General features: G+C 44.3%; 1 protein-coding gene across 3 annotated transcripts; it reads right to left on the bottom strand.

The window, feature by feature from the left end:
- Window positions 1-292: 292 nt before the first annotated feature.
- On the bottom strand, window positions 293-21018 carry LOC116986801 (suppressor of cytokine signaling 2-like). 3 transcript variants are annotated; one of them, XM_033042508.1, is made up of 3 exons: window positions 20779-21018; window positions 19717-19942; window positions 293-1781 (listed from the first exon to the last, which is right to left on the bottom strand). In XM_033042508.1, the coding sequence occupies exons 2-3, from the start codon at window positions 19844-19846 to the stop codon at window positions 1309-1311; spliced, it is 603 nt and encodes a 200-aa protein (XP_032898399.1). In that variant the 5' UTR covers window positions 19847-19942; window positions 20779-21018; the 3' UTR covers window positions 293-1308. The 3 variants fall into 3 exon arrangements, with proteins under 3 accessions (XP_032898399.1, XP_032898398.1, XP_032898397.1); XM_033042507.1 differs by lacking the exon at window positions 20779-21018 and adding an exon at window positions 20271-20772; XM_033042506.1 differs by lacking the exon at window positions 20779-21018 and adding an exon at window positions 20419-20772.
- Between the last annotated feature and the right edge of the window lie 115 nt (window positions 21019-21133).

Raw genomic sequence — 21133 nt, 5'->3', positions numbered from 1 at the left:
TGCATTTCATATAATTCAATACTATCTGGACATCACATTTCTTTGTTCCCTACATACTTAAAAAAACAATTACCATTAACGCTCAATTCTTTTAAGTTCTAATTTTAAAGATGCAGCATGGAAACAGGCCCTTCGGCCCACTGAGTCCGCGCCGACCCGTTCGGTGTTATCCCACTTTCCCGTCCACTCCCTACACACAAGGGACCAATCATTCTAAAAACCCACACATCTTTGGGATGCGTGAGGAATCCGGAGCACCCGGAGGAAACATCCACGGTCGCAAGGGGAACGTGCAAACTCCACGCAGACAGCACCCAAGGTCAGGATCGAACCTGGGGCTCTGACGTGGCGAGGCACCAGCTCTACCCGCTGCGCCACTGGCCGCCCTTTTGGCTCATTGTTGAAAGAATGTCTTATACATATTAACACAGATAATCTGTAAAGGTTGATCCTATTATCTAAGGTTTGAGGTTTCGTGTTGCCGCTTGGCTTGCCTCTTTAGCCTTTGTCTCAAGTTCTGTTAGTGTCAGGTATGCTACTGGTACAAGTTAGCCTAACTCACAATAGGAAGCAAAAAAAAATGCAGATTTCTTCTCCCAACTCCCACACAGCCCTAGAATGGATCACGAGCCATCTTTCTGGAAGAGCTTAGTTTGTTTCTCAACTAGAAACACACTACCAACTTGCATCGAGGGTGAATGTCCAGAGTTTAACCCGTATTGGTGTTTATAAGACTCCTGGGATCACTAGCAGTTCTGCAATGAGTCTCGCCATCAAGGCCAACAGTTCCACTTATTCTAGCAACTCATTTTGGCAATCGAGCGAAAACAAAACATTTGAGAGCCCTACCCATATTTAGTGTTAACCCCCCCTTCAATCCATCCTCCTGACCCGGCACAGAAGGTCACCTCCTCCCATTCCCTCCCAAGTGAGGCACAAGGAATATCAGGTGCCGATCTATTCCTTATGCAACACATCCCAGGAGTTCAAGGTACAAGCAGTATATAGTGCACCATGAAAAGCTGCAACAGAAATACAGAACGAAAAATAAAATATGTGCCAGAAACCTCAGAAAACAAAAAACAATTACATTTAACCAAGAAACTACAAAAAAAAAAGTATTTTGATTATTGGATCCAAATATAAAAAAGTTGACTAGTTTGTATCCATCCATCGCATGGTGTGTCATTCTGCTTCTTCCTCACATAAAACAGTTGATCATCTCCTCAGTGTACGAATCTCTCAGCCACTTAATTCATTCGCTCGCCCATCCACCTGTTTGGAATGATTTACTATCGGTTGACTTGCTTATAAGTGGAATGGGTATTCTAATAAATATTCCTTCAATCTGGTGGGTAGAGGAAGTTCTTGGATTGTCTTGGTACTTTTGTTGATTATAATCCGACAAAGGTGTTGAAGTGAAGGCGTTGCGACGTATAAAGGTTTGGTCAACTTCAGATGGATGACTGTATCTTTAGTCACTGGTGCGATGGACTGGTCATGTGCCTTGTGAGCGCCCTTAGACACCGAGACATAGTGCTGGACCAGATCGACCACATCGTCAAAGTTCTTCAGCTTTGGTTTTGCCAACACCACCGAATCGAAGCCAAACTTTCCCTCGCTGTACTCGATGCGGAGATGGGCAGGTCCCGAGCTTGTTTTGACAGAAAGTGTGAGGAGATATTGCGGGTTAGAGCTGTCCCTCACCAGAAACGTGCCCTCGGTGGTCTGATTCAGCATCTGGCGCGCTTCAATGGATGTGAGAGCTCCCCAGTACCAGCCTGAATGGAGAGAGGAAGAGGAAGAAGAAACAGTCAACAGCTTTTAGTTTTGTTTCAAGATACAGCGTGGAAACAGGTCCTTCAGCACACTGAGTCCACGCCGACCAGCGATCGATCACGCCACACGTTAGTTCTATCCTACACAGTTTTGGGCGGCATGGTGGCGCAGCAGTAGAGTTGCTGCCTTACCTCCCCAGAGACCAGTGTTCAATCCTCACTATGGGTGCTGCCTGTGTGGAGTTTGTACGTTCTTCCCGTGACCTGCATGGGTTTTCTCCAGGTGCTCCAGTTTCCTCCCACACTACAAAGACATGGTCCACGTGGTCACAGGGAGGATGTGTAAACTCCGTACAGACAGCACCTGTAGTCAGGATCAAACCCGGGTCTCTGGCGCTGCAAGGCAGCAACTCTACCACTGCGCCCTTATATTGGTAACATTATGCCAGAATACAGGAAATTATTCAAATTTGCAGACTCTTGTCCATTTACCAATTTTTAAACTTTCTCATTAACAAAAAAACTTTCACTGATACAAAGATACAGTGTTCTCCTAAAGCCCATCAGCTCCTTTTACTTAGAAATTTTTCTGAAACATTTATTCCAGTTTCAGAAAATAGACTGAAACTTGAGTGAATGTTTTCACCAAGTTTGAAGGTTTTTAAACTTTAGACTTTCCAGAGCGGGAACGGGCCCTTCGACCCACCGAATCCACGCTGACCAGCTATCCCCCTACACTAGCACTTACCTACACACATTAGGGACAATTGACAATTTTATCGAAGCCCATGATCCTACAAACCAGTAGTGTAGAAGGAAACCAGGGGGCCTGGAGAAAACCCAGGCGGTCACTGGGAGAACGTACAAACTCTGCACAGACAGCACCCATAGCCAGGATGGAACCAGAGTCTCTGGCGCTGTAAGGCAGCAACTCTACTACTACGCCACTGTGACTTTCCGAATAGGGCGTGGAAACAGGCCCTTCGGCCCACCGAGTCAGTGCTGACCAGTGATCCCCTTGTACACTAGCACTATCCTACACATATCAGGGACAATTTACAAGTCTAAACCTTAAACCTTCAACTCTGTTATCACCCTGGTTAAAATCATTCCTCACTTTCCCAACAGATATTGTAACCCTCCGAAGGACATGAATGAGAGCAAAAACAGTCTGTGTTTCTTAACTGTCTGCAGGAAGGAATCTACACTCGGCACTTTCTGCACAGACTCAATTACTCTTTGTTCCTTTACTCAATCCCTCATTTGATTAAACAAGCAAATCACATGCGTCTTCTTCAGATTCGGAGACATGAAACATGGAAACAGGCCTTTCGGCCCACAAAGTCGGTGCTGAACATCATGCACTCATTTACACAAATTGTGCACTAATCCCACTTTTATTTTAAACTTTATTCTTCAGATACACAGCATGGAAACAAGCCCTTCAGCCCACCAAGCCGTGCTGAGCAGCAATCACCCTGCGCACTATCACTATCCTACGCACACTGGGGATAATTTACAATTTTATCAAAGCCATTGTAGATTTTCCTCAACCAGATTTATTTTGGTTTTATTCTGTAACTGTTTATCGCTAGGTTATCTGACAGTTTATGGGTGGGAAGCAAGAGGAGGGGGGGGGGGGAAGAGGAGAAAAAAGAGGGGATGAAGAAGTGAAAGTGCTTCATATTTTAAAAAAATCTGGAGGAAGGTGGGTATATGGAAGGAGCTGCCAGATAAGGCGGGTACTGTAACAGCATTTGAAAGACACTTGGACATGTACATGGATAGGAAAGATTTAGAGGGATATGCGCCAAACGTGGACAAATGGGACCCGTGTAGTTGGGACATCTTGGTCGGCATGGACAAGGTGGGCTGAATGGCCTGTTTCTGTGCTATACGACTCTGCTACCAATCTCATTGTGAAAACACAGGCTGTTATATTATTAAGGGAAGCTGGAAATATTGGGAGCATTTGATTAGTGATACCCAGAACTCAAAACAAGAACCGATAGAAATGAAGAACTGCAGTTGGTGGTTTACAAAAGAAGCCAGAGTGCTGGAGTAGGTTCGTGAATCAGGCAGCATCTCAGGAGAACATGGATAATAGGTTACATTTCAGGTCAGGATCCTTCTTCGGGCTGAAGGGTCCCAACTCGAAATGTTGCCTCTCCATATTCTCATGAGATGCCGCCTGGAAATCAAGCAGCAGAAGCCATTGATCTTTTCACCGTACCTCGACAATAAGCCAAACGAAGTTCAGGTGAGTTCAAGGTGGGGAGGGGGGGGGGGGGAGGTAAGATTTCACAGGAACCCAAGGAGCAACTTCTGTTTGTACAAAAGGATGGTAGGTATTTTTGGACAAGTACATGGATAGGACAGGTATAGAGCGATTTGGACCAAATACAGGCAGGTAGGACTGTTGTATATGAGGCATGTTGGTCAATATGGGCAAGTTGGGCCAAAGGCCTGTTTTCATGCCGTATGACTATGACCTGCCAAGTTATTCAAGTACTCTCTTTCTTCTACCGAAGAACTTGCATCTTCACAATCCCCATTCAAGTCATGCGAGGCTAAAAACATGCATTGACTGCAACACAACTGGAATGATATCAGGCTAAAATGTCAAGGCTTAGCCGGACAATGACTCCATTCACACATTGTTGCAGCTGCATGAAATTCTTGCAGCTGTTTATGTAAATAAAACAAAACACAAACACATCCATTAATAAATGGCAACCATGTGTAATCTCCATGGAATCTGTGCAGGAAATGGGAAGTTGTGAAACATTAGTTGTGAGCTTCAGAGACACAAGCTGGATAAATGATTGCAACTACAGCATTTGCAATGTGGTCTCTGAATTTCTTGAGCATTTGCAATATTTAGTGCGCTCAATGCCCACCTTTCCATTACAGTCGTAAGCCCATGGAAACATTGTGTAGAAAGGAACGGCAGATGTTGGTATATACCGAAGACAGATATAAAGTTCTGGAGTAACTCAGCGGGTCAGGCACCATCCCTGGAGAAATAGGATGGGTGACGTTTCGGGTCAGGACTCTTTTTCGATGAGTCTTGCCGATCCCCACCAAATGGGGCAACACATCTGCCATAAGAGAGTGTTCAAAAGGGAACTGCAGATGCTGGAATATCGAAGGTACATAAAATTGCTGGGGAAACTCAGCGGGTGCAGCAGCATCTATGGAGCGAAGGAAATAGGCGACGTTTCGGGCCGAAACCCTTCTTCAGAGAGTTTTTGTTTGCCCATACTCCAACCTCACTGCAGGAAACACCAACATTCTCCTCCCAAGCCCAACAAAGACGAAATGTAGAAAAAAAGAATCGCGGATGCTGGTTTATACCAAAGATAGACACAAAATGTGGAGTAACTCAGTGGGTCAGGCAGCATCTCTGGAGAACATGGACAGACCATTAAATACATAAATCAACTGTTGATTTCACAATAGGTTTATGATCTTTTACCTGTTGGTACAAGTACAAATTGTCAATATCAAAATGTTAACCATGGACAAATTTAAATTCAAGTCAAGTTCCCCAATTGACTAATTCAACTTGTATAGAAACAAAGAACTGCAGATGCTGGTTTATATCAAAGATAGACCTGAAATGTCACCCATTCTTTTTCTCCAGAAATGCTGCCTGACCCACTGGGTTACTTCAGCACTTTGTGTCTTTTTCAACAGAGACTAACTGGATGCTATGAACTATCTTTGAAAAGCAACCAAATAAAAATCTCCACAACAAAATCACAATGATTTAGCACATTTTACACAGACAAGTGATTAATTCTTCCTTCCCCAAGCAAATGTCATCCAAACCAAATATAGTACGTCAACTCAAATTTCAGCAGAGATCAGTACAACCCTAGAAACTCCCTGGTCTGATATATAGATCTTAGCCAAGCAGTGTTATTTGTCTAAAGAAGGGTCTCGACCCAAAACATCACCCATCCTTTTTCTCTAGAGATGCTGCCTGACCCTTTGAGTTACTCCAGCACTCAGTGTCCATCTTTGGTATAAACCAGCAGCTCCAGTTCTTTTTTTAATTACATTGAAATAAACAGTACCATTTTTCATTTTACAAAATGACACAAACGTCAGAATAATTCAAAGGATCAGGCAGCATCTCTGGATAGGTGACATTTCAAGCCTATCTTTGGAATAAACCAGCATCTGCAGTTATTTTTTTCTAGTCTAGTGCATTTGTTGAATTAGTCAATTGCGGAACATGACTTGGATTTAAATTTGTCCATGGTTAACATTTTGATATTGATAATTTGTACTTTTACCTACAGGTAAGCGGCTATAAGATCATAAAATTATTATGAAATAACTATTAATTTATGAATTTATTGATCTATTTGGTGCTCAGGTCAATGTTACGATGGATCTCAGATATCACCAATCTTTGGAACAAAACACACAGCATTAATATTACTCAAAAGATTTCCGCTATTATTGTATTCAAAAATCAAAGTGCTTTCTTACAGCTGTTCAAAAATCAAAAACATACTTTTGTATTTAGTATCCATAGATTCCCATCTGCACTTCACACTGCCTCAGCAAGGTCACCAGCATAATCAACGACTAGTCTCACCGACATTTTCACCACCTCCAACGGGATCCCACCACTGGCCACATCTTCCCATCTCCTCCCCTTTCGGCTTTTCGCCGAGACCGCTCCCTCCGTAACTCCCTGGTCAATTTGTTCCTTCCCACCTAAACCACCCCCTCTCCTGGCACTTTCCCTTGCATCCGCAGGAAATGCTACACTTGTCGCTTTACCTCCCCCCTTGACTCCATTCAAGGACCCAAGCAGTCATTCCAGGTGTGGCAGAGGTTCACCTGCACCTCCTCCAACCTTATCTATTGCATCTGCTGCTCTAGGTGTCAGCTGCTCTACATCGGTGAGACCAAGTGTAGGCTTGGCAATCGCTTTGCTCAACACTTCCGCTCGGTTCGCGGTAACCAACCTGATCTCCCGGTGGCTCAGCACTTAAACTCCCCCTCCCATTCCGAATCCGACCTTTCTATCCTGGGCCTCCTCCATGGCCAGAGTGAGGCCCACCATAAATTGGAGGAGCAGCACCTCATATTTCACTTGGGCAGTTTACATTCCAGAGGTATGACCATTGACTTCTCCAATTTCAGGTAGTCCCTGCTTTCTCCTTCTTTCCCCTCCCCAGCTCTCCCACAGTCCACTGTCTCCGCCTCTTCCTTTCTTCTTCCCCTCCCCCCCCCCCACCTCCATCAATCTGAAGAAGGGTCTTGACCCGAAACGTTGCCTATTTCCTTCGCTCCCTAGATGCTGCCTCACCCGCTGAGTTTCTCCAGCATTTTTGTCTACCTTCGATTTTCCAGCATCTGCAGTTTCTTCTTTAACAACTAGTCTCACCCTGGCAACTTCCTCTTCTCCCCTCTCCCATCAGGCAAGAGGTACAGAAGTGTGAAAAAAGTATCCCCAGAGAAGGGTCTCGACCCAAAAGGTCACCAATTCCTCCACTCCAGACAGATGCTGCATGTCCCGCTGAGTTACTCCAACATTTTGTGTCTATCTCTAGATTCAGGACAGTTTCTTCCCAGCTGTTATCAGGCAACTGAACCATCCTATCACTAATTAGAAAGCAGTCCTAACCTACCATCCACATTATTGGAGACCCTCAGACCATCTTTAATGAAGCATTACCTTGTACTAAATGTTATTCCCTATACCATGTATCCATACACTGTGGACAGCTCGATTGTAATCATTCATAGTCTTTCCACTGACTGGTTAGCACGCAACAAAAAGTATTTCACTGAACCTTGGTACACGTGACAATAAACTAAACTAAATCTTCAACTTAGTTTGGAGATACAGCGTGAAAACAGGCCTATCGGCCCATGCTGACCGTCGATCACCCGTTCACACTAGTTATGTTATCGATGTTATCCCACTTACACGTCCACTTCCTACGCGTTAGGGGCAATTTTAGAGGATGGTCAACCAACAAACCCACAAATCATTAGGATGCAGAAGGAAGCCCACGTGGTCACAGCGAGACCATGCAAACTCCACACAGACACCACCCGAGGTCAGGATCGAACCCAGGTCTCTGGCGATTTGAGGCAGCAGCTCTACCAGCTGCGGGACTGTGCTCCCTTTTGGTTTTGATTTTAATTTATTTTGGGGGATGGGGGAAATTGCAGGAAAATTAGTTTTTTTTTGCACAGTGATATTTGTTCAAAAACTGTCCGACAAAAACCACTGAACTTAATTCACATGGAAATCATAAAAAGTGTTACAAATAAGTGCACGTTAAATTATCCAGAACCATTACTTAAAAGTGTGCACCACCAGACCCAGGAACAGCTTCTTCCCTCTATCATCAGGCTTTAGACTTTAGAAATACAGTGTGGAAACAGGCCCTTTGGCCCACCGAGTCCACGCAGACCATCACCCCATATACTAGCACTATCCTACATACCATGAGCAAAGTGCAATTTTTATCAAAGCCAAAACCAACTGTGAGGACAGTTAAAGTCTGGTCAGAGGAAGCGGACTTCACACTTCAGCAGTGTTTTGGAAACACTGACTGGAAGGCGTTTGCAGCCCAGGCCACCCTCGACTCCCACACAGACATTGATTCCTACACATCCTCTGTTCTGGACTTTATAAACTCCACCATCAATAGTGTCACCTCCCTCAAACAGGTGACCATATTCCCGAATCAGAAGCCATGGATGAACAGCGAAGTCAGGCTACTGCTGAAAGCACGGGACACCGCTTTCAGGTCAGGCGATGCTCGAGCCTGCAGTTCAGCCAGGGCTAACCTGAAGAGGGGCATCAAGAAGGCCAAGCACTGCCATAAGCTCATGATTGAGGAGCACTTCAACAACAACTCCGACCCCCGACGCATGTGGCAAGGCATCCAGGCCATCACGGACTACAGACCCTCCAACACCACCCCCACATCCAGCGACGCCTCCTTCCTTGAGGAGCTTAATCATTTCTATGGCCGCTTCGACAGGGACAATCTAGAGACAGCCATCAAGGCTGTGCTACCTGCCGATCACCAACCCCTCACACTCACCCCCTATGACGTATACGTGGCACTGAGTAGGACTAATGCACGTAAAGCTGCTGGCCCTGACGGCATCCCCGGGCGCGTGCTCAGGGCCTGTGCTGCGCAGCTGACAGACGTCTGGACTGACATCTTCAACCTGTCACTTGCCCAAGCAGTTGTCCCCACGTGCCTTAAAACCACCTCCATCGTGCCAGTGCCAAAACACTCCACTGCGGCAAGCCTCAACGACTTCCGCCCAGTTGCACTTACCCCCATCATCACCAAGTGCTTCGAGAGGCTGGTCCTGGCACACCTCAAAAGCTGCCTACCCCCCACACTGGATCCCTATCAGTTTGCCTACCGCAAGAACAGGAGTACGGAGGATGCCATCTCAACAGCACTTCACTCCGCCCTCTCCCACCTCGACAACAGAGACACTTACGTAAGAATGCTGTTCATCGATTACAGCTCAGCATTCAACACCATTATACCATCAAAACTGATCACCAAACTCGGTAACCTGGGCATCGACCCCTCCCTCTGCAACTGGATACTGGACTTTCTAACCAACAGACCCCAGTCTGTTAGGTTAGACAAGCACACCTCTTCAACCCTCACCCTGAACACCGGCGTTCCACAGGGCTGTGTGCTGAGCCCCCTCCTCTACTCTCTCTTCACCTATGACTGCACACCTGTACATGGTACTAACACCATCATCAAGTATGCAGATGATACAACGGTGATTGGCCTCATCAGCAACAACGATGAGTCGGCCTACAGGGAGGAGGTCCAGCACTTAGCAACATGGTGCGCTGACAACAACCTGGCCCTTAACTCCAAGAAGACCAAGGAGCTCATTGTAGACTTCAGGAAGTCCAGGGGCGGCACGCACACCCCCATCCACATTAACGGGACGGAGGTGGAACGTGTTTCTAGCTTCAGGTTCCTGGGAGTCAACATCTCCGATGACCTCTCTTGGACCCACAATACCTCAACTCTGATCAAGAAGGCTCACCAGCGTCTCTTTTTCCCGAGGAGACTGAAGAAGGTCCATCTGTCTCCTCAGATCCTGGTGAACTTCTACCGCTGCACCATCGAGAGCATCCTTACCAACTGTATCACAGTATGGTATGGCAACTGCTCTGTCTCCGACCGGAAGGCATTGCAGAGGGTGGTGAAAATTGCCCAACACATCACCGGTTCCTCGCTCCCCTCCATTGAGTCTGTCCAATGCAAGCGTTGTCTGCGGAGGGTGCTCAGCATCGCCAAGGACTGCTCTCACCCCAACCATGGACTGTTTACCCTCCTACCATCCGGGAGGCGCTACAGGTCTCTCCGTTGCCGAACCAGCAGGTCCAGGAACAGCTTCTTCCCGGCGGCTGTCACTCTACTCAACAACGTACCTCAGTGACTGCCAATCACCCCCCCACCCCCCGGACACTTATTATTATTTAATCAAATCATTTGCTATGTCGCTCTTCCAGGGAGATGCTAAATGCATTTCGTTGTCTCTGTACTGTACACTGACAATGACAATTAAAATTGAATCTGAATCTGAAACTGAATCTGAATCTTAACCTCCAAAGTATTTGGAGCGTGGGAGGTTACAGGAACACCCACAGAAAACCCATGTGGTCACAGGGAGAACGTACAGACTCCGTACAGACAGCACCCATATTCGAACCCTGGGCTCAGGCGCTGTAAAGCAGAAACTCTACCGCTGTGCCACTGTGCCTACTTGTACAGCCATCTGAACATTCCTTCCATGAGCTAGGGTACTGCCCGATTCACCTCTATCTTATTACGGACATTGGATTAGTGCATGGAACTGATGCACAAACATTCTGAGAACTATATTCTGCACTCTGTATCTTCCCCTTTGATTTATTGGGCCTGTTGAACCAGTTTGACGATTGCATTTTTGTGCATGGTATGATCTGATCTGTTTGGATATCACGCAAAGAAAGCCTCTCACTATACCCCCGTACACTATACCCCCGTAACACTAAACCCAAACTATTCCTGGTAACTGCAATCCATTTGCCACTAATATCCAAACAAATATGCCTCCATTTCAAAGAAAATAGGTGGGCTAATCCATAATATTATTGTGGAATAATTGTGAACAGGGTGACATTCATGCAGTGGATTGCGTTGTGCACACATGACATTTCACTAAAAAGACACAAAGTGCTGCAGTAACTCAGCGGGGCTGGCCCGAACTTTCCCTTGTGCCAGTGGAAGATGTTCAATCACTTATTGAAGAGAGTCTAACCATGAAATAGACTAATTTGGACAGGTGTCAAGAACTGAAACTGCACGGGGACTAAATAAATGCAATTAACAACACGACTTTTATTCATGTACTGTCTTTCAAGGTGAGAAACATCCCAAGGTGTTCTACAAGAAATGTATCACAAAATACAACATGGAGGCTTACAATGGCAGATGATTAAAGCATTGATTAGATTACAAAGAGCATTTGGAGCAATAGAGCCATACCGCAAGCAAACAGGCCCTTCAGCCCATGTGAAGAAGGGTTTCGGCGCGAAACGTTGCCTATTTCCTTCGCTCCATAGATGCTGCTGCACCCGCTGAGTTTCTCCAGCTTTTTTGTGTACCTTCGGTTTTCCAGCATCTGCAGTTCCTTCTTAAAGGCCCTTCAGCCCATCTCATTCGTGGTGCTCGTTTGCCCACACTTGACCCAAATTCCTCCACACCTTTGCTATCCATGGCACAGCAGTAGAGTTGTTGCCTTACAATGCCAGAAACCCGGGTTCAATCCTGACTACGGGCGTGGTCTGTACGGAATTTGCACATTCTCCCTGTGACCACATGCGGGTGCTCTGGTTAATTGGTTTCAGTAAAAACGTCGCCAGTGTTTGTCCGATAGTGTTAGTATATGGGGTGATCCCTGGCCTTGGTGGGCCGAAGGGCCTGTCTCCATGTTGTATCTCTAAAGTCTATAGGACAAACCTGGCAGGTTAAATCTCTATATGATTGTATCATATCCCAACCTGGGGTCAAGGATAGAGCGTTCACATCACGGCCCTGTTTCCACCACCACGCACAAGACAGACACCACTGTATGCAGTTGCCGAGAAGTGTGTTCAGCTCTGGCTGAATAACTTCTAATCTCGTGTGTGGACTCGATAAGAAGAAGATATCCCAACCTGAAACAACTTATCCATGTTTTCTAGAGCTGCTGCTGCCTGACCCGCTGGGTTTCTCCAGCACTTAGTTTCATTTAGTACTCACATTTACTGAGGTACAGTAAAAAACTTTTGTTTGCATGCTATCCAGTCAAAGAATGTAAATAAATACAATACAAAGATTGACAGGTACTTGGTTAGTCAGGATGTCAAGGATTACGGGAAGGAGGCAGGAGAATGGGGTTGACAGGGAAAGATAGATCAGCCATGATTGAATGGCCGAGTAGACTAAATGGGCCGAATGGCCTAATTCTGGTTCTATGACCTATGAATACAATCAAAGCCTTCCAGAGTGCACAGATAAATGGTAAATGGTACAACATTTAGTGCAAGATGTAACATTGAGATCTTGTGTAAGCCAATATCTGCAGTTCCTTGTAAACCCATTTCACTAAACTGCCAAAACAAGCCAACTTCACAGCATTTGGAATATACCAACATGTTGCAAGTGGGTGTATTTTTCATTAACATCTTACATTTAGAGTAAATCACAGCCTGACAGTCAGCCAGGCGAGAGGCCTCTTGCCCTTGGTTTTTGGGGAAGAAAATAGCAGGCGGGCTGTCGTGACCAAACCACAACTTCGACACTGGAAAAATACCTAACAATATAGCACTTAAAACTAGGCATCTTATTTTTTTAAAGCGCAGTTTTGTAAAACAATGCAAACGATCTAAGGCCAGTGGGATCTCTATTGATTAATTGCCTGCAAAATAATTGACATAAATATTATTTCTAAGATAGACACAAAATGCAAAATAGGGATAACACCGAACAAGTGTGAACGGGTGATCGGTAGTCAGTGTGGACCTGGTGGGCTGAAGGGCCTGTTTCCATGCTGTGTCTCCAAACTAAACTATTCCAACGTTTATCCGGTCCATACTTCCCAAAGTTACTCATCTCACTTTTCCATATTTCTAAAATTAACTTCACAATGTTAGCACTTTTGTTTTTAAAATGCAAGCTTCAATTTTTTTTTCACTGGACTATCAAGTCTTTGTTCATTCTACCACACCCATGCTTAACCCAACCCATATAATTCCTTCCCCTATTTAAACGTTAATAATAACAACGTGTTACAGCCAAACATGCTGACAAAGAATACAATTGAAAATAGACACAAAATCTTGGAGTAACTCAGCTTCGGGCAGCGTCTGGAGCAAAGGAACAGGGGCCTTTCAGATCGAGACCCTTCTTCAGACTGAGAGGGGGAAGAGAGGGAAACCAGAGGTATGAAAAGGGTACAGAATAATACTGTCCAGGAAAGAATAGGCCAGGCATAAATAGCGATATCACTGGTGACAAATTCAACCATTAAAGACGGTGTGGCCCTAACTATTACACACACTAAGTTCACCATCATTGTTCAGTAAATAAATATAATAAACCTTGCATTTGGAGGTGCTTACACAACCATCATAGTTCTTTGAATCGGCATTGCCAGAGGGGTTTTTTTTTGTTGCCACTGTGTGTAAGAGAACTGTATCAATCCCTTTGGTGTAACTGATCCTTTGTGAACTTTGGACTGCTTTTCCTAGAAGCAGCCTTGACGAAAAGGGAAAGTACTTAAAAAAAAAAAATTTAGGACGTTACGAACAGACCCGGGATTTTAGCAATGGAAAGTTATATCGATATAACTTATCGAAGTTATAATCGATATAACTGGACAGTGGGTTATCCAAGAATTTCACACATTTTCCAGTTCTATTTTAAAACACGGATTAAATTGGGCTTTTTTTGTTCGTGCTTCTCTCCACTTGCATTAAATATTCTGGAGCATTAAATTTCCTAGAAATGCTAAAGACCACAGTGCAACTAATTTACTTTCTAGCAACCCGACTGATCACATGGTGCAGTAATATGGAGATTTTAACCAATCAGCAGGCAACTATTACTCAACACACAGGCATGTATTGGAAAGCACAGGGACGTGTAGGTTTAAAGCAACTTTCATCTTAGATATGCCACCGGGACCAAAAGTCCCTTCACAGACTGCACTTATGCCGAGTCCAAAATGCTTTAACATTTTCCTCGGATTTAAGCAGCGTTTTCCTTGCCACGATCAGATAATGAACATCGCTGTTACTTGGGTACATCTTCCTCCAGTGCACGACGGAGGCACTTTTATGACCTGAGGTCACTGGATTTGCACAGGGGACACAAACTAAACACAAACAGAAAGATAAATCAAGTCTGCTTGCATCTAAGTACCCTTCAAACATGTGACAAATCCAAGTCCGAAGTAGGGTTCCGACCTAAAGCGTCACCCATTCCTTATCTCCACAGATGTTGCCTGACCTGCTGAGTTACTCCGGCATTTTGTATCCATCTCTTTGACAAATCTTAATCACTGGCTATTAATCTACCTTACACTGAAAATTAGCTATTACATTCAAAGAGTATCTAATTTTTAAGTTTGAATTGTTGGTGGTGATATTAAAATTGCAAGCCTATATATAATGGCTCAATGTTTTTTGTAAGAACATAGAACAGCACAGCACAGTGACAGGCCCCACAATGTCTGTGTCCAACATGTTGCCAAGACCAACTCTCCCCTGCCTGCACTTAAACCAAGGTAAAATACATTTGCAAAAGTCACAGGACAAATCCAGTTTTAAAATGCTCCTGATGTTTAAATTTATTTAACAATTATTAAAACTGATGGAGATATTTTTAAAAAAGCATGGTAAAATAGGACCCAGAACAGTACAGCACAGCAGAGGAACAAACCCTTCGGCCCACACTGTCCGTGCTGAACATGAAGCCATCACCACCCTCAGCCGCACGTTCCCAGCACTCACCGCTCTCTGGGTGAGAAAAAAATCCCTGCGCATCTCTTTTAAACTTTGCCCCTCTCACCTTAAAGCTATACCCTCTAATCGTTTACAATACCACCCTGGGCTAAAGGTTCTGATTGTCTACCCAGTTTTGGATGGCAGAGCAGTAGAGCTACTGGAGTTTGTACACTCTCCCCGTGACCACGTGGGTTTTCTCCGGATGCTCTGGTTTCCTCCCACACTCCAAAGACGTGCAGTGTTAATCGGCTTCAGTAAAATTGTAAAATGTCCCTAGTGTGTGGATAGTGCTAGTGTGTGGGGATAATCACTGGTCAGCGCGGACTTGGTGGGCTGAAGGGTTTGTTTCCGCACTTTATCTCTACAGTAAAGAGGATAACATAGTAGTGTGAACAGGTGATCGATGGTCAGCGTGGGCTCAGTAGGCCGCAGAGCCCGTTTCCATGCTGTATCTTTCAATCAATCAATAATGAAGTTTATATAATTTGCAGTTCTGCTCGCCCCATTACAGGAAGAATGGGGAGGCTTTGGAAAGGGTGCAAGAGGTGGAAAGAGGAGGTTTACCAGAATGATGCCTAGATTAGAGGATATAAGTTACAGGGAAAGGTTGGACAGACATGGGCTGTTTTCTCATGAACGCTGAGGGTTGAAACAGGCCATTTGGTCCACCAAGTCCACTCCAATCAGCGATCCCTCACACACAAGCACTATCCTGCACCCTAGGGGCAATTTACAATTTACAAAAGCAAACCAACATACAAATGTGGTCGTCTTTGCAGTGTGTGAGGAAACTGGAGCATATAACCATATAACAATTACAGCACGGAAACAGGCCATCTCGACCCTTCTAGTCCATGCCGAACACGTATTCTCCCCTAGTCCCATATACCTGCGCTCAGACCATAACCCTCCATTCCTTTCCCGTCCATATAACTATCCAATTTATTTTTAAATGATAAAAACAAACCTGCCTCCACCACCTTCACTGGAAGCTCATTCCACACAGCCACCATTCTCTGAGTAAAGAAGTTCCCCCTCATGTTACCCCTAAACTTCTGTCCCTTAATTCTCAAGTCATGTCGGATAAAACCGGAGAGGTCACAGAGGGAACGTACAAACTACGTACAGACAGCGCCGGAGTCAGGATCGAACCCACGTCTATGGCACTATAAGGCGGCAGCTCCACCACTGTGCGCCCCTTTTATATTGTAATAGCACTACTGTGACTGACAGAGGCTTGCAAATTACTTAGCAGCGTTGACAATCTGTGAATTAGGGGTTTAACCAACTGGGAGGCTATTTTGTTGGCGACATAAAATTGTTCTTTCAATTTCTGCCGTGCAAAGTCACTTATTAGAGTAAAGCCCTAGAGAATCCCAGGCCCTACTGACTGAACAAATGCAGCAAGCTCCACTCCAAGAAAATGATTGAATGATAAAGAACATGGAAAAAGGCCTTTCGGCCCACCGAGTATTGATCCCCTATTCACATACTAATTGAATGTTATCCCACTTTCTCATCCACTGCACTAGGGTCAATTTATACAGGCCAATTAATCTACAAACATGCACGTCTTTGGGACGTGGGAGGAAACCGGAGCACGCAGTCACAGCGAGAACATGCAAACACAGACAGCACCCAATGTCAAGATCACTCATGTCTCAGGAGCTGCAAGGCAGCAGTTCTACCTGCTGCGCCACTGTGCCACCCATATTCTGGGTCATTATTATTATTTGAGTAATTGGCTGAATTTTATGCTACTATTTACAGAGGTAAATAGTAGCATAAAATTCAGCCAATTACTCAAACAATAATAGTCACATCTCTGCCCAATTTCCAAATGTGTTCGAAGATAGACATAAAAAGCTCGAGTAACTCAACGTGTTAGACAGCATCTCTGGAGAAAAGGAATAGGTGTAATTTCAGGTTGAGACCCTTCAAATGCGTTTCCTGGCTTATCCTATGAAGTTCTGCCACACGTGACTACACAACTGCCCAAGAACAGATGGTGTAATACGAAGTTACAGAAAAAATACATGGATGCAAAACTAATCATGGCTACTTTTTCCAAAATGCCAACACTGGCAAGATAGGCTGAATGGCCTCCAGTGCTGCAAGAAGGGTCTCAACCCGAAACGTCACCTATCTACGTTCTCCAGAGATGCTGCCAGCCCCACTGAATTATGCACTGCAAGTCATTTACTGCAAGTTTCAATAATACAGAGCTCATTAGCTTTGCATCACAAGCATTGTGCTGGTGATTTCAACGTTTATACTACTGAACGCATTGAGAAAAAAAAGATATCAACAAATATATAACATTTGTCCCATTGGAACAGTCCGCAATCAAATGGTAATGCCCATATCTGAAAGGGGGTCCCAACCCAAAACGTTGCCGACCTGTGTTCTCCTTTAAGGAGCTTTATCTCATACTCCCCTCCTCTACCCCCCTCCCTCGTCATTTTACGTTCCACAGTTCTCCACATTGTTTCTCGAGATCACTTCTTCCCAAGCCAACTAATTTGCAGCTGACCCTAGTCTTTTCTCACCTCCCTCTTCACCGCTTCCCTCCCTCCAAACCCCTAATTTCAGTCTGAAGAGCTCCGACCCAAATCGTCACCCATTCTCTCCCCCCCCCCTCGAGATGCTGCCTGACCTGCTGAACTACTCCAGCACTTTGCATCTATCTTTAGTATAAACCAGCATCTTTGTTTTTACATTCTTTGTTCTTTGTTTCCACATTCTGCCTGGTCAGATGAGTTACTCCAGCACTTTGTCTTTTCCTTGGGTAAACCAGCATCTACAGTTCCACCTTTCTACATGCCCTTAGCACCATCAGTTTAATTCTGAGGTGAGGCATTATTTGCACATTGTGTTCACTGAGTCTTGTTTTATTTTCAGTAACATGCTTTCAATGGACGTTGTATCAAATGCCTGAATAAAATGCTCACAGCATCCACTACCATGTCCTCACTGTAATCTCCTGCCACACTCAGGCAAGGAAGGTACATCCATTCACTTCCTCCCCACTGTGATTTTTTTACTTTTGCCCACAAACGTTTCAGTAATAATGTTTCGCAAAACTTTATCCTAAATGGAACATCACTCTCCTGGCTAACAGGTTTCGAGGCATTTCTGCTACCTTTTACTGGGAAAGAAAGGATTTGTATCTTCCTTATTGAGTCCCTGGGCACTTCTCCAACATATATGGAGTTTCAGTAGACATCTTCCAGAGCTCCTGCAATCTCCTGCTCTGGTTGCTAACATGGTTTCAAATGAGTTTCCCTCTTCCAAACCTACTTGTCTTAAATTTTCGCTCTTCATATATATCTGTCTGACGCTGAAGTTCTAAGTAATAAATAATCGGAGGCACAAGGAACTGGAGTCGCTGGAATCTAGCGTGGAACTGCACAAATATAAATTATTATTTGAAGTAACTAAATTAAAATCATTTGTTTGACATTTGTGGCTTCACAAAAAAAGGGAGGAGAAAATTTTCAGAATTGATTACAATGCGTTTCTCCGAAAGATCTCTGCATTTCCAATTTGTATAAATAAATTTTTATAAATACAGAGCAACAGTATGCCACAGGGCAAAGAGGCGGGAAAACTGGAACACAAACTATCAGCTTTTCAGAAAAGTTGTTTTTCCACTACTCTCCTTATGAAACTTTTGCTAATTTAACCACAATTGTTTCATCATTCAGAATACAAAAAAACCCAACAACATTTATGTTGGGATGGAGTTTACCAAAGTGTAAAATAGTCAGTATATTAAAAAAAATACTCAAAAATATGCACACTGCTTCCTTAACTTCCAACTTGCCTCAGTATCCATTGGCCCCTCTCAAGCCTTTACACTTTACATTTACAGAGTGTGTGCAGAATCCCATTCACTTATTTTTAAAATTAACCTCTTTGCTAGAGAAAACAGCACATAATGTTTTATACTTTGCTATTTACATAACACATCAAACCTTTCACCCTACAAACCCACTTGTTTATTTAATGACGTTGGGGGCAATTAAAATATACTAAAACTTAATAAAGAAATCTTTTTTAACATATCCTTTAAAAAAATGTGGCATCCAAAAGCCCACTGATTGGAGTCTGAATAATTACAGGTGAAAATCAATTATAAATTCGGAGTTCATGTTAATTTCTGGGAAGGGGGGTGATGGGGGAGAAAAATGAAACAAACCCTATTTTTCAATTAACAATTTCGTTCTAACACAAGGGAATATTTGTAGCACAGCAATAATAAAATAAGGGTGCATTTAAAATTTTCCAAATGTTCGTGTCAGAAATATTTTAGATCCCATTGTCTGCGAATGACTGTTTTAAACACAGCACATTCAACACGCGGATAATACACGTAGAAGTTACAAGGATAATGAAACAAAAAATTAGTAGTTTTAAGAATTTAGCGTCAATTCTATTCTAGACATCAGTTCTCATATAGGAGGGGTGGGTTAACAATTATACGCGACGTTGTGTTAAAATATATATGAGATAAATTATACAGTTACAAAACAAATGCTGGATATCTAAGGGAATGGAGATAGACACAAAATACTGGATTAACTCAGCGGGACAGGCAGCATCTCTGGAGAGGAATGGGTCGAGACCCCTCTTCGGATTGAGAGTCGGGGGAGAGGGAGTCTAGAGATATGGAAGTGCCAGGTGTGAAAAGGACAGATCAAAGCGGACGAATCGGAGAACTTACTCAATTTGATTAAAATGCAACAAAGGCAACGAAGCAATATTGGAACAAAGGGGATACAACATTACCGGACATTTTAAGAAATCGCATTCATAAAAACCACCGCGCCTCTTCGCATTTTAAAGTCTATACGTTCGTGACAAATGTACCTGTAAGTTCCAAATGACTCATGGTGCAGGAGATACGGAACAAGTCTGTCTGTCCTTCCCGGAGGCCAAGCGGGTCTTGGGCACAATTGCTGGCGCACAGCAGCCTTGCTGCTTTCTCTTGACAAATCATAGAGGGGTGATGAATTCAAATGACCGCTAATCCCACACCGATCACAAGATTAACGCGGGCCAGAAGGGAGCTCGTTATTTTCCGCCGCCCTCAGATCTAGGCAAGAAGCATGGTGGACAATGGTAAAGCTGGAAGAACTATTGATATAATTTAACTTCTAATGCAAGGCGCTGCTTCACAACACCAAAGAACCGGTGCGTCTCAATTCGTCAAAAAAAATTGCTCGAAAGTAACACAAATGTTGTCCAATATCTCGGGCGGAATTCAGATTCATTTTCTAAACACCATCATAAACAGCAGACAGGCGGAACCTAAATTTATGCAATCGAGATCAGGAAAGAAAATGCTTTCCAGTAAAAATCAATGGCTCCGATGCGAAGCTTTGCAATTAAACAAAGGCGTGAACGTTAGCATTGATATTCACTTTTTGTGCTGCCAGGCCAGTAGAAATGACACTCCGGGTATATTCGTTCCAGTTAATTAATAAGCAAGTCATTTACGGGGTTTTTTTCCTCCAAAGTCAGCTTGATGGAGATTAAAGGAACACATTTCCGTGTATCAAACGCACGCACCTCTGGTTAAGCGGGCCGTTTTGTCGTTATTCGATGGTTTGCGAGCCAGGAACAAGCTGGCTTCCCCCCCCGGGGTAACTCCACTATTAACAGCCAGCCGCTAATTTAATACATTCGGCCCAATTCAACTCTTTCCCCCCCACTGACAGGCACAGTCGAAGCACCACGGGCGACAGAGAGTGAGAGAGAGAGAGAGAAAGGAAGAGAGAGAGAACGAAAATGGACAGGCTTTTGTTCGTTTCTGATTCTTGGAAAGAGTTAACCCTTTCAACTAGAGCTCTGGTTCATTTCCCCCGCCCCGCCTTCATGAATCAATCCACATCTCTAGTGATGCGCGTCCACACACTAAACTTCACCCACCGGCTCTTTCTAAATCATTTTCAGTTTCGACTTCCCACCCCACAAGGCGTACTTTCTGCTCGGGTGAGGGGGGAAAAAAAGGCCAGGGCTGTGTTCCCCCCCTCCTGTTGTTGCTGCTAATCTTCCCTCCTCCCCCGAACAAGAGTAAATTTAAAGCAAAAAAAAAATGTCGCGTGAAGATAGCAATCTGTCCGCGGCAACCTAAACAGGCAGTGGGAGATTACACTAGAACTCAGGTTTCTTTTCACCCCTCTCTCCCTCCTCCTTCCCACCCTCCTACCTTCATTCCCTCCCTCTTCCGCCCTTCCCCCTCTCTTTCGCTCCTTTTCTCTCCCCCCCTCTCTCTCTCTCTCTC

This window comes from Amblyraja radiata, chromosome 24 (genome assembly GCF_010909765.2).
Source record: "Amblyraja radiata isolate CabotCenter1 chromosome 24, sAmbRad1.1.pri, whole genome shotgun sequence".
In the NCBI taxonomy this organism is placed as follows: Eukaryota; Metazoa; Chordata; class Chondrichthyes; order Rajiformes; family Rajidae; genus Amblyraja; species Amblyraja radiata.
Note: the sequence above shows the minus strand (reverse complement) of the source record. Positions and strands in the feature narration are given on the sequence as shown.